This window comes from Durio zibethinus, unplaced genomic scaffold (assembly GCF_047325235.1).
Source record: "Durio zibethinus cultivar Kanyao isolate XHJ-2024 unplaced genomic scaffold, ASM4732523v1 HiC_scaffold_159, whole genome shotgun sequence".
Lineage (NCBI taxonomy): Eukaryota > Viridiplantae > Streptophyta > Magnoliopsida > Malvales > Malvaceae > Durio > Durio zibethinus.
In genome coordinates, this window is record NW_028322782.1 from 32,508 (window position 1) to 47,500 (window position 14,993).

The following is a 14,993-nucleotide window of genomic DNA, read 5'->3' on the forward strand; positions in this document are numbered from 1 at the left end:
AAGGTAAATCATACAATCAAGAAAAAGATGTTGAAGAAGATTATGGTAAATCATACAATGAAGAAAAAGGTAAATCATACAATCAAGAAAAAGATGTTGAAGAAGATTATGGTAAATCATACAATGAAGAAAAAGGTAAATCATACAATCAAGAAAAAGATGTTGAAGAAGATTATGGTAAATCATCCAATCAAGAAAAAGGTAAATCATACAATCAAGAAAAAGATGTTGAAGAAGATTATGGTAAATCATCCAATCAAGAAAAAGGTAAATCATACAATCAAGAAAAAGGTAAATCATCCAATCAAGAAAAAGGTAAATCATCCAATCAAGAAAAAGGTAAATCAGATCAAGAAAAAGGTAAATCAGACAATCAAGAAAAAGATGTTGAAGAAGATTCTGGTAAATCAAAAAAACATAGAAAGGAAGACGAGAGCAAGAGAGAAGCTCGTTTATTCCTACAAAAGTATTTGTATTTTCAATTCGGATGGGATGCTGATTCTTTCGATGAAAAAATAATCAAAAATATCAAAGCATATTCTTTCATTCTTGGCCTGATAAATATGAATGAAACTTTTCTATACTCTGTTAGAAGAGGAGGAACGAATCTGGATATTTTGATGGATTCGGCGGATAAGTTACTTTTAACTTATCAATACCTACTCAAAAAAGGAGTATTGATTATCGAACCAATTCGCCGGTATGTAGAAATTGATGGACAATTTATTCTATATCAAACTATAAGTATTTCATTGGTTCATAAAAATAAACATGAAATTAATCAAAGACGCAAAAAAAAAAAAAGACGCAAAAAAAAAAACTATATTGAAAAAAATAATTTTGATGAATCCATTGCAAGACATCAAAAAATGACTGAAAATAAAGACAAAAATCATTATGATTTGTTTATTCCTGAAAATATTTTATCCCCTAACCACCGGAGAGAATTGCGAATTCGAATTTCTTTCAATTCAAGGGATAAAAATGGTATGCATAGAAATCCAGTATTTTTAAATAATGTAAAAAACTGTGGTCAAGTTTTGAATAAAAACAAACATCTTGATAGTGATAAAAAGAAACTAATTAAATTAAAGTTCTTTCTTTGGCCCAATTATCGATTAGAAGATTTAGCTTGTATGAATCGCTATTGGTTTAATAGTAATAATGGCAGTCGTTTCAGTATGGTAAGGATACATATGTATCCGCGTTTGAAAATTCGTCAATGGTACATTTTTCCATATATTATGATTGAAAACCGGATTGATTAATTTTATTTGAAAAAATTATAAAGTTCATAACGAACTTAAAATCATTGTGCATATTAAAATGAATGGTATTATTATTATTACTGATCAGTAAAATTCACATTCAAAAAAAGGGGGAGAGAAATTTTTGTTTTATGGTAAAAAATTCATTCATCTCAGTTATTTTTCAAGAAAAAAAAGAAGAAAACAAGGGGTCCGTTGAATTTCAAATAGTCAGTTTCACCAATAAGATACGAAGACTTACTTCACATTTGGAATTGCACAAAAAAGACTATTTATCTCAGAGAGGTCTACGTAAAATTCTAGGAAAACGTCAACGGCTTCTGTCTTATTTATCAAAGAAAAATAACATACGTTATAAAGAATTAATTAGTGAGTTGGATATTCGGGAATCAAAAAATCGTTAATTTGATTGAATTAGTCGATTTATTATATTTTTCATTTTGATGTACTTCTTTTCGTTTTCAACAATTCATGTAAGAATGAATCGAGGAAAAACTTATGAATCTATCAGCTACAGAAAAAGACCTTATGATAGTCAATATGGGACCTCACCACCCATCAATGCACGGTGTTCTTCGTCTCATCGTTACTCTAGATGGTGAAGATGTTGTTGACTGTGAACCAATATTAGGTTATTTACACAGAGGAATGGAAAAAATTGCGGAAAACCGAACAATTATACAATATTTGCCTTATGTAACACGTTGGGATTATTTAGCCACTATGTTCACGGAAGCAATAACCGTAAATGGACCAGAACAATTGGGCAATATTCAAGTCCCTAAAAGAGCCAGCTATATCAGAGTAATTATGTTGGAGTTGAGTCGTATAGCTTCTCATCTATTATGGCTTGGACCTTTTATGGCCGATATTGGTGCACAGACCCCCTTTTTCTATATTTTCAGAGAAAGAGAATTAGTATATGATCTATTCGAAGCTGCCACCGGTATGAGAATGATGCATAATTATTTTCGTATCGGAGGAGTAGCGGCCGATCTACCCTATGGCTGGATAGATAAATGTTTGGATTTCTGTGATTATTTTTTAACAGGAATTGTTGAATATCAAAAACTTATTACGCGAAATCCTATTTTTTTAGAACGAGTTGAAGGGGTAGGGGTTATTGGTGGAGAAGAAGCAATAAATTGGGGTCTATCCGGCCCAATGCTACGAGCCTCTGGAATCAAATGGGATCTTCGTAAAGTTGATCATTATGAGTGTTACGACGAATTTGATTGGGAAATCCAGTGGCAAAAAGAAGGAGATTCATTAGCTCGTTATTTAGTCCGAATCAGTGAAATGACGGAATCCATAAAAATAATTCAACAGGCCCTGGAAGGAATTCCGGGGGGTCCCTATGAGAATTTAGAAATCCGATGTTTTGATCGAGAAAGGGATCCAGAATGGAATGATTTTGAATATCGATTCATTAGTAAAAAACCTTCTCCTACATTTGAATTACCGAGACAAGAACTTTATGCGAGAATGGAAGCCCCAAAGGGAGAATTAGGAATTTTTCTGATAGGAGATCAAAGTGGTTTTCCTTGGAGATGGAAAATTCGCCCGCCGGGTTTTATCAATTTGCAAATTCTTCCTCAGTTAGTTAAAAGAATGAAATTGGCTGATATTATGACGATACTAGGTAGCATAGATATCATTATGGGAGAAGTTGATCGTTGAAATGATAATTTATACAACAGAAGTAGAAGATATCAATTCCTTTTACAGATTGGAATCCTTAAAAGAGGTCTATGGGATCATATGGATGTTTGTCCCTATTTTGACTCTTGTATTGGGAATCACAATAGGTGTACTAGTAATTGTATGGTTAGAAAGAGAAATATCTGCAGGAATACAACAACGTATTGGGCCTGAATACGCCGGCCCTTTGGGAATTCTTCAAGCTCTAGCAGATGGAACAAAACTGCTTTTCAAAGAGAATATTCTTCCATCTAGAGGAAATACTCGTTTATTCCGTATTGGACCGTCTATAGCAGTCATATCCATTTTACTAAGTTTTTCAGTAATTCCTTTTAGCTCTCGCCTTATTTTAGCCGATCTCAATATCGGTATTTTTTTATGGATTGCCATTTCAAGTATTGCTCCTGTTGGACTTCTTATGTCAGGATACGGATCAAATAATAAATATTCCTTTTTAGGTGGTCTGCGAGCTGCTGCTCAATCGATTAGTTATGAAATACCATTAACTCTATGTGTTTTATCAATATCTCTACGTGCGATTCGTTGAAATATAAACTTTTCTTTTCCCTATTCCTTTCGTTCTATAAAATAAGCTGAATGGATTGAATAGATATCTTCGTTATTTTATTATCCTTCAGGTTGATAAACTAAATTAGATAGTTATATATGAGTGAAAGAAAGCAGCTTATAAATTCGCAGTAAATTAAACAAAAAAAAATTTAATCTCATTTCCTATGTACAAGAGTTAAGTGGAAGAAAACATAAGTGGAAGAAGTCTTTACCCCAAGACGGGTTGATTAGTCAATCTAGCTTGAAGCGGGCTCAAAAGATCAACCGTATAGAGTTTTGGCTATCCTTTGTATAGATTCCCATACATGTATTGCCAAACCAAACGGGGGATTGAACAAAAAAATGAGTGGATGGTTAGGAACACCAAAATACACAAAGGATTAGTAATGGAGATTATGTAAATTATATAAAAAGGATATTTCTGGATAACATAAAAAGAATACTAATTGGGGCTTTAAATTAGTAGAAATGAGTAGGCAGTACTACCCACGATTCCGGTCCAGAGTATGCTCCTATCCACCGATTAAAGTAATGACTATCAGGAACGAAATAATCCTTTACTATTTTTTAGTTTAAGCCCCCATTCGTAATTTTCTCAGATCAGAAAGAAGAATAGGAACGAAAAAGAAAGAATAAAAAATAAATATTTTTTTTTTTTTTATTCTTTCTTTCATATATATAGAGAGATATAATCTGTGTCATGATTTATGAGCTAATGTAATATTTAATTTTTTTCGTAATCGAAAACAATGGGTTGAAATATCTATTGATATTTCTACAAGAAGTATTTTATTGAAGGCTTAAGTTATTACTCAACAAATAAAAATTGAAATTAGTAACGGGCGAGATCAATTCAGAAGCACTTTTTTTATTCTTCATAATATAGCAGACAGAATTCCATTGGTATAATTTTGGACCTTCCAATCCATTTTTTCTCTATCTATTCTACAACCATACGAAGAGAAATAATACTGATTCGGTCCTTAAATTTATTTGTGACCCACGAGGAGCCGTATGAGTTGAAAACCTCATGTACGGTTTTGGACTAGCGATGGGAACAGTGATGTTATCATCGACTATAATTATCTAACAGCTCAAGTACAGTTGATATAGTTGAGGCGCAATCAAAATATGGGGTTTGGGGATGGAATTTGTGGCGTCAGCCAATAGGGTTTATCGTTTTTCTAATTTCTTCTCTAGCAGAATGTGAGAGATTACCTTTTGATTTACCAGAAGCCGAGGAAGAATTAGTAGCAGGGTATCAAACCGAATATTCGGGTATCAAATTTGGTTTATTTTATGTTGCTTCCTATCTAAATCTATTACTTTCTTCCTTATTTGTAACAGTTCTTTACTTGGGGGGTTGGAATATTTCCATTCCGTACGTATTCGTCCCTGAGCTATTTGAAATAAATAAAATGAATGGAATCTTTGGAACGACAATTGGTATCTTTATTACATTAGCTAAAACTTATTTGTTTTTGTTTATTTCTATCGCAACAAGATGGACTTTACCTAGGTTAAGAATGGACCAATTATTAAATCTTGGATGGAAATTTCTTTTACCCATTTCTCTCGGTAATCTATTATTAACAACTTCTTTCCAACTTCTTTCACTGTAAAGAAAAAAAGAATACGAGATTCATGACTTGGTTCAAACAAGAGAAAGAAACAAACATAAAATTATTCATAGATATTCACGATATGTTCCCTATGGTAACTGGGTTCATGAATTATGGCCACCAAACAGTCCGAGCAGCAAGGTACATTGGTCAAGGTTTCATGATTACCTTATCCCACGCAAATCGTTTACCTGTAACTATTCAATACCCTTATGAAAAATTAATCGCATCAGAGCGTTTCCGTGGGCGAATCCATTTTGAATTTGATAAATGCATTGCTTGTGAAGTATGTGTTCGTGTATGCCCTATAGATCTGCCTGTTGTTGATTGGAAATTTGAAACGGATATTAGAAAAAAACGATTGCTTAATTACAGTATTGATTTCGGAATTTGTATATTTTGTGGTAACTGCGTTGAGTATTGTCCAACAAATTGTTTATCAATGACTGAAGAATATGAACTTTCTACTTACGACCGTCACGAATTGAATTATAATCAAATTGCTTTGGGCCGTTTACCAATGTCAGTAATTGACGATTATACAATTCGAACAATTTTGAATTCGCCTCAAAGAAAAACTGAGTAAGTAAACCTCCTATTCTATTAAAGAGAAATTTCCAATTCTTTTAAGGTTCCGTTTTGGTTTAAGTTAAAAGAATATTTGGTTTGACTTAAAAGAATGAGGCCTTTACTCTTTGTTTGGTCAATAAATAAAAATTCAATTACAAATTAACTGGTTGATAAGAATTTCGAATTCATTTTTCTTGAAAATCTATTAATATATTCGTAATTATTTCGAAATATATAGTTTCAAAAAACAAAATACCCTTTCGAACCGAACAAAAAAAAAGAATTAAAAACGAAACAATAATTGTACTTAGATCAATTCACACCTAATAGATTAGGATTTTATTCAATTAGGAACGTATCATAAAAAAAAAATTCCTGGTCGGGTCAATAAGATCATGAAAAGCATTTCGATTTATTTATCTCTTATTTTACATATAATGGATTTGCCTGGACCAATACACGATTTTCTTTTAGTTTTTCTGGGATCGGGTCTTATATTAGGGGGCCTGGGAGTGGTATTACTTACCAATCCAATTTTTTCTGCCTTTTCATTGGGATTGGTTCTTGTTTGTATATCCTTATTCTATATTCTCTCAAATTCTCATTTTGTAGCTGCTGCCCAGCTTCTTATTTATGTGGGAGCCATAAATGTTTTAATCCTATTTGCTGTGATGTTCATGAATGGTTCAGAATATTATAAAAATTTTAATCTGTGGACCATTGGGAATGGCCTTACTTCGTTGATTTGTACAAGTATTCTTGTTTCGCTAATTACTACTATATTAGATACATCATGGTACGGGATTATTTGGACTACAAGATCAAACCAAATTATAGAACAAGATTTGATAAGTAATAGTCAACAAATTGGAATTCATTTAGCAACAGATTTTTTTCTTCCATTTGAATTCATTTCACTAATTCTTTTAGTTGCTTTGATAGGTGCAATTGCTGTGGCTCGTCAGTAATAAATCTTTCTAACTAGGAATAGCAAGCAATCCAAATTAAACTTTTTTCTGTCTTATCGCATCTATTTTCCTTGAATTCTTGTTCGTGTATAAAATATAAAATAGAAATTCGTTTATTCGAGATATTTCCAATATATTCTTTTTGTTATATTCTATTCTAGTCAATCAAATCCGTTGAATTATTGTTCATATTAAAATGAATCGAAATTGATAAGGAGTTGGTCAATGATGCTCGAACATATACTTGTTTTGAGTGCCTATTTATTTTCTATCGGTATTTATGGATTGATCACGAGTCGAAATATGGTTCGGGCCCTTATGTGTCTTGAACTTATACTGAATGCGGTTAATATAAATTTTGTAACATTTTCTGATTTTTTTGATAGTCGGCAATTAAAAGGAAATATTTTATCAATTTTTGTTATAGCTATTGCAGCCGCTGAAGCAGCTATTGGATCAGCTATTGTTTCCTCAATTTATCGTAACAGAAAATCAACGCGTATCAATCAATCAACTTTGTTGAATAAGTAATATTAATAATATTAAATTATAAGATTCACCAATTTGAATTAGCATGTCCAATATGTTGGAATCTACATCATGTTTTCGAAAACGTAAGAAATCAAAGTATCTTGGTCCTTTCTTATGAGTTGATCCCGAAGGAAATTGATTAGAAAATTTCTGGTAAATCGTTGATTCATCTGGTGTTTAACTATAATGATTCATTTACAAGTTTACTAGATTGAAATTTTATGATGTTCAAAAAATTATAGATCCCATGTCACATTCAGTAAAAATTTATGATACATGTATAGGGTGTACTCAATGTGTCCGAGCCTGCCCCACCGATGTGTTAGAAATGATACCTTGGGATGGATGTAAAGCTAAGCAAATTGCTTCCGCTCCAAGAACAGAAGACTGTGTTGGTTGTAAGAGATGTGAATCCGCTTGTCCAACAGATTTCTTGAGCGTTCGAGTTTATTTATGGCATGAAACAACTCGAAGTATGGGTCTAGCTTATTGATACGTTCCCGAAAACCCCACTTGAATACATTTTGAATCCATTTTATTTTTTTTTTACTGAAAAAACCCGTGCTCAAAAAAAATCTTTTTTGAGCACGGGTTTTTCTGGTCCAAGTGCATCTTGTCTTTACCACGAATTATTTTCCTTGGTTAACAATAATTGTAGTTTTACCAATATCTGCAGGTTCTTTAATTTTCTTTCTTCCTCATAGAGGAAATAAGCTAATTAAGTGGTATACTATGTGTATATGCATATTTGAACTCCTTCTAACAACCTATGCATTTTGTTATCATTTCCGATTGGACGATCCATTAATCCAGCTGGAGGAAGATTATAAATGGATAAATTTTTTTGATTTTTACTGGAGATTGGGAATAGATGGACTTTCTATAGGGCCCATTTTACTGACAGGATTTATCACTACTTTAGCTACTTTGGCGGCTTGGCCAGTTACTCGAGATTCGCGATTATTCCATTTCTTGATGCTAGCAATGTACAGTGGTCAAATAGGATCATTTTCTTCTCGAGACCTTTTACTTTTTTTCATCATGTGGGAGTTCGAATTAATTCCCGTTTATCTACTTCTATCCATGTGGGGGGGAAAGAAACGTCTGTACTCGGCTACAAAATTTATTTTGTACACTGCGGGGGGTTCCATTTTTTTATTAATAGGAGTTTTGGGTATCGGTTTATACGGTTCTAATGAACCAACATTAAATTTTGAAACATTAGCTAATCAATCGTATCCTGTCGCACTGGAAATCATATTCTATATTGGATTTCTTATTGCTTTTGCTGTCAAATCGCCGATTATACCCTTACATACGTGGTTACCAGACACCCATGGGGAGGCACATTACAGTACTTGTATGCTTCTAGCCGGAATTTTATTAAAAATGGGAGCGTATGGATTAGTTCGCATCAATATGGAATTATTACCCCACGCTCATTCCATATTTTCTCCCTGGTTGATAATAGTGGGTACAATGCAAATAATTTATGCAGCTTCAACATCTCTTGGTCAACGGAATTTAAAAAAAAGAATAGCCTATTCCTCCGTATCTCATATGGGTTTCATAATTATAGGAATTGGCTCTATAACTGATACGGGACTCAACGGAGCTATTTTACAAATAATATCTCATGGATTTATCGGTGCTGCACTTTTTTTCTTGGCAGGAACGAGTTATGATAGAATGCGTCTTTTTTATCTCGACGAAATGGGTGGAATGGCTATTCCGATTCCAAAAATATTTACGATGTTCAGTATCTTATCGATGGCTTCTCTTGCATTACCGGGCATGAGTGGTTTTGTTGCAGAGTTGATAGTCTTTTTTGGAATAATTACCAGCCAAAAATATTTTTTAATGCCAAAAATACTAATTACTTTCGTAATGTCAATTGGAATGATATTAACTCCTATTTATTCATTATCTATGTCACGTCAAATGTTCTATGGATACAAGCTATTTAATGCTCAAAGTTCTTATTTTTTTGATTCTGGACCACGAGAGTTATTTGTTTCGATCTCTATCTTTCTACCAGTAATAGGTATTGGTATTTATCCGGATTTTGTCCTCTCATTATCAGGTGAGAAGGTCGAAACTATTCTATATAATTATTTTTATAGATAGTTTTGATGAATAAAACAAAAAATCAAAAAGTAATCCTATGATTTTTAAAATTGTTCGTTGTACAGTGAAAAAAAAAAGAAAGAAGTCTTTTTTCTTCTCTTAAGTTTAAGTTAAGTAAAAAAAGGTAAAAGAATTAAATTGAATTTTAATCAGACATCTTTGGCTTTTGTTAGAACCTTTTGAATCAAGTAGTGGAGTGATTCAAAAGGTTCTTGACAGCTTACAATAAGTTTTCTTATATATACGCTGTCCTATCTTAGTATTTGTTAGGCTTAGCCTTTTTATTCAATTCAATTAGATGTTAATGTAAATGAACCATAACTATGTAAACCTATTCCTAATAGATTGACCCCAAAATAGCATATCCAAATTATAAGAAATCCCATAGAAGCCACAAGTGCGGAATTTACACCTTCCAAATTTTTATTTGTTCGGGTATGTAAATAAATCGCGAATACGGTCCAAGTAATAAATGCCCAAGTTTCCTTTGGGTCCCAATTCCAATATGATCCCCACGCCTCATTAGCCCATACGGCTCCCGAAAGAATTCCTATGGTTAAAAAGATAAACCCGAGACTAATAATACGATAACTCCAACGATCCAATTGTTGAGTCAATTGATACCTGTAAAAATTTTTAGAAGAAAGAAAATAAGTGTTTAATAAAACATTGCTTCTTTCATTCATGTATTGGATTTCGCCAAACGAAAATGACTGATTTAATAAATTATTGTTTTTACCAATAATTTTTATGGCTTTTCGAAATGTAATGACTAGAAGAGCTACTGATAATAATGATCCACATAAAAGAGCTGCATAGCCTAATACCATCATACTTACGTGCATCATTAACCACTGGGATTGGAGAGCAGGCGCTAATATTGCGGATTGATGCATTTTGGTTAAAAGACCCGAAGTGGCAAAGCCTTGGGTAAAAATAACACTTGGTGCGGTTATTGCGCTTAAATCATTTTTACGCTTTTTAAAATAGTAAACCATATGAATAAGGGAGAAACCCCATGAAAGAAAGATTAATGATTCATATAAATCACTTAATGGGAAATGTCCTGAATAAATCCAACGAGTGACTAATAATCCTGTTATACAGAAAAAGGTAACTATCATGCCCTTTTCTGATGAATCATATAGTCCTACGACTTCATCGACTAATAAGAATAAGGTTAAAAAATGAATTGTAATTACAATTGAAACGACCGAAAAGGATATATGAGTTAATATATGCTCTAAAGTTGAAAAAATCATAAGAATTCTGAAAAAAGCGAGGGTTTCTAGATTTTATGGAATGGAAATCAGGAATTAAATTCATTATAGGACTTATTCTATCTCTTTTAGAAGATACTATGCCGCTACTCGGACTCGAACCGAGATGCTCTAGCACTGCTTCCTAAGAGCAGCGTGTCTACCGATTTCACCATAGCGGCTTGCTCGAAATCATAATAAGCCATTTTTTATTCAATCGTCGAGATTGAAGGTGAAGGGGTCAATTCAATGTAAAATGTAAAAGAAGCATTTAATTTAAATTGATGAATAAAAACTCGTTTAAATAGCAATTTGAAGGTTCAAAAAGAATCTTTATTATTTATCGTTTTATTTAATTATCCTTTTTTTTATTTAATATTTAATTTAATATTTAATTATTTCAACAGAGATTTTATAGTTTGTGTTTTCCTAAAAGAGAACTCCTCTATTGTAACTAAACTAACTAGTTGTAACTTCAATTCATAGATAGAATTCAACAAAAAAATGTTCTTTATCATTTTAATTTTTTAATGATTCATCTCTCATTCTTTTATATGATTTTTATGAATCTATAAAAAAAAAAATGCTTATCAATTGAATGAATAAATGAATGAAAAAATATTATTTTTAGAGATCACAATTTCAGCACCACATCCAATGATTTCAAAAGATTTATGTAATTTGCATAGCTTTGTATTAATCGTTAGGATTTTGCGTTTTAAGGATTTATCAAACCAACTAGATATTGGGTTGTACACGTTACGTTATATAAAAAGCGTTTCGATTCCTGTCATAATTGTACCATACTTCAAAAAAGTATTTCGAATTTCGAATTCTAAAAATATGTCTTGATTCATCTTCTTATACAAACATAGAATTTTTTTAGATCATTTTAAATTGATACATTATTTGTATATCCACTAAATTATAAAGGGAGTTTTCTCAATTGGGTTGAAAGCAAGGGAAGGATATATAGTAATTCAGAGAAATAATGATTCATAAAGTTACAAAATTGAAACTTAATGGATTAGTTTCAACAACCCAGTTAAAGCTCTTATATATATGTGCTCCGATATAGCTATAGTATAAATATACAAATTTTTATTATTTAATTATTTAATTATTTATTATTATAAATTGAAATTGAATATTATAAAAATAACAAATTATTATAACACTAAGATACCAAATGGGGCGATGGGGAAAATGAGAATCCCCATCCCGGAAATGAAAAAAAAAAAGATATTCAAAAAAGAAAACCTTTGTATCTTATTCGAGTTAAACCAATTCAGATTAAAAAAAAATTATTTGTCGTACAAAAAAACTTTTTGAATTACCCGTAAAAATAGATCTCGATAATGAAAAAGCTTTCAACGCCGCCCAATATCCTTTCTTTTTCCAAACATTTTTTCGAATACGCTTTTTTGATGTAGAAGTACGTTTTTTTGGAACTGCCATTCAAAAAAAAGGTTATTTAGTGCTATAGTTGGATGTCAAAGACATCTATTTTTAAAACAAAATGATCGGTGTCTTTATGTCATTATTTATCTATTCCTATAGATTTTCTAGATTAATAGATTTTCTAGATTATAATTATCTATATACTACTATATAAATTTCATAAGAACTAAATAGAGATGGGAAAATAACATAAAATGCTTCTATTCTAGAAAAAAAAAAAAAAAAAAATATGATATAACCTTTTTTTATTTATATTCCATACACTATCCAGAAAAAAAGAAGAATTTGTATTTAATTTATTGGTACCTTTCTTTTTTATATCTCCATTCAAATCTATAGGATAGATTAGGATCTATTATGATATATAAATTGAATTGATGAAATCAAAAAAACGTAAAAAAGAGTCTTTCCTTCTCTATCTCTGCCTATTTTTTTTGTCGTCCTACATTTATAATTTATACATCTCCATTTATACACGAAAAATACATCAAAACAAAAAAATGTAAAAAAACCATTTTATTTACCTAATAAAAAACAAACTTGAATTTTTTTCTATTAATTGGTAATTGGTCAAGCTCGAAGAGAGAGTATGCCCAATTTTCATTTTCAATCAAATTCGAATGAGACTCGTAATTAATCTGTTAAAGGATACATAATTTTGAAAAAAAAAAAGAATATTTTTTTTTTCCATTAGTAACTCGGTGATATCATTTGATTACTTCTAACTTCGAAATTTGAATATTTTTGAAATATTTGAGAAAGATTAAAAGATTAATAATAGAAAATTCCAGTTAACTTTGTAATATCTTGATTGTATTATTGCTCCCTTTCCATCAAAAGAGATAAGAGCCGGTGAATCAGAAACGATTAATTAAGAAAGAATAAGAAAAAAGTTTTTATGGAGCATACATATCAATATTCATGGATCATACCTTTTGTGCCACTTCCAATTCCTATTTTAATAGGAATGGGACTCCTACTTTTTCCGACGGCAACAAAAAATCTTCGTCGTATGTGGGCTTTTCCCAATATTTTATTGTTAAGTATAGTTATGATTTTTTCGGTCGATCTGTCTATTCAGCAAATAAATAGAAGTTCTATCTATCAATATGGATGGTCTTGGACCATCAATAATGATTTTTCTTTCGAGTTTGGCTACTTTATTGATTCACTTACCTCTATTATGTCAATATTAATCACTACTGTTGGAATTTTTGTTCTTATTTATAGTGACAATTATATGTCTCATGATCAAGGATATTTGAGATTTTTTGCTTATATGAGTTTATTCAATACTTCAATGTTGGGATTAGTTACTAGTTCTAATTTGATACAAATTTATATTTTTTGGGAATTGGTTGGAATGTGTTCTTATCTATTAATAGGGTTTTGGTTCACACGACCTGTTGCGGCAAACGCTTGTCAAAAAGCGTTTGTAACTAATCGGATAGGCGATTTTGGTTTATTATTAGGAATCTTAGGTTTTTATTGGATAACGGGAAGTTTCGAATTTCAAGATTTGTTCGAAATATTTAATAACGTGATTTATAATAATGAGGTTCATTTTTTATTTGTTACTTTATGTGCCTCTTTATTATTTGCCGGCGCAGTTGCTAAATCTGCGCAGTTTCCCCTTCATGTATGGTTACCTGATGCCATGGAGGGGCCTACTCCTATTTCGGCTCTTATACATGCTGCCACTATGGTAGCAGCGGGAATTTTTCTTGTAGCCCGCCTTCTTCCTCTTTTCATAGTTATACCTTACATAATGAATCTAATATCTTTGATAGGTATAATAACAGTATTATTAGGGGCTACTTTAGCTCTTGCTCAAAAAGATATTAAGAGGGGTTTAGCCTATTCTACAATGTCCCAACTGGGTTATATGATGGTAGCTCTAGGTATGGGGTCTTATCGAGCCGCTTTATTTCATTTGATTACTCATGCTTATTCGAAGGCATTGTTGTTTTTAGGATCCGGATCCATTATTCATTCCATGGAAGCTATTGTTGGATATTCTCCAGATAAAAGCCAGAATATGGTTTTTATGGGCGGTTTAAGAAAGCATGTGCCAATTACACAAATTGCTTTTTTAGTGGGTACACTTTCTCTTTGTGGTATTCCACCCCTTGCTTGTTTTTGGTCCAAAGATGAAATTCTTAGTGACAGTTGGTTGTATTCACCGATTTTTGCAATAATAGCTTGGTCCACGGCCGGATTAACAGCATTTTATATGTTTCGGATCTATTTACTTACTTTTGAAGGACATTTAAACATTAATTTTCAAAATTATAGTGGCAAAAAAGGTAGCTCCTTCTATTCAATAAAACTATGGGGTAAAAAAGAAGAGCAAACAATGATTAACAGAAATTTTCCTTTATCCCCTTTATTAACAATGAATAATTTATTAACAATGAATAATAATGAGAAGCCATATAGAATTGGTGGTAATGTAAAAAAAGGGGCTCTTATTACTATTACGAATTTTGGCTACAAGAAGGCTTTTTCTTATCCTCATGAATCGGATAATACTATGTTATTTCCTATGCTTATACTGGTTCTATTTACTTTTTTTGTTGGAGCCATAGCAATTCCTTTTAATCAAGAAGGAATACATTTGGATATATTATCCAAATTATTAACTCCATCTATAAATCTTTTACATCAAAATTCAAATGATTTTGAGGATTGGTATCAATTTTTAACAAATGCAACTTTTTCAGTGAGTATAGCTTGTTTTGGAATATTTACAGCATTCCTTTTATATAAGCCTTTTTATTCATCTTTACAAAATTTGAACTTACTAAATTCGTTTGCAAAAAGGGGTCCTAAAAGAATTTTCTTGGATAAAATAATATATTTGATATACGATTGGTCATATAATCGTGGTTACATAGATACGTTTTATTCAATATC

The 14,993-nt window shown here is 31.5% G+C and overlaps 1 protein-coding gene across 1 annotated transcript; it reads left to right on the plus strand.

Annotated features, from left to right (window-relative positions):
* The first annotated feature begins 1,332 nt into the window (after positions 1-1,332).
* Positions 1,333-5,999, plus strand: LOC149509516 (NAD(P)H-quinone oxidoreductase subunit H, chloroplastic). The gene is made up of 2 exons (XM_089757709.1): positions 1,333-3,502; positions 4,623-5,999. The coding sequence occupies exon 1, from the start codon at positions 1,767-1,769 to the stop codon at positions 2,946-2,948; it is 1,182 nt and encodes a 393-aa protein (XP_089613835.1). The 5' UTR covers positions 1,333-1,766; the 3' UTR covers positions 2,949-3,502; positions 4,623-5,999.
* Positions 6,000-14,993: the final 8,994 nt, after the last annotated feature.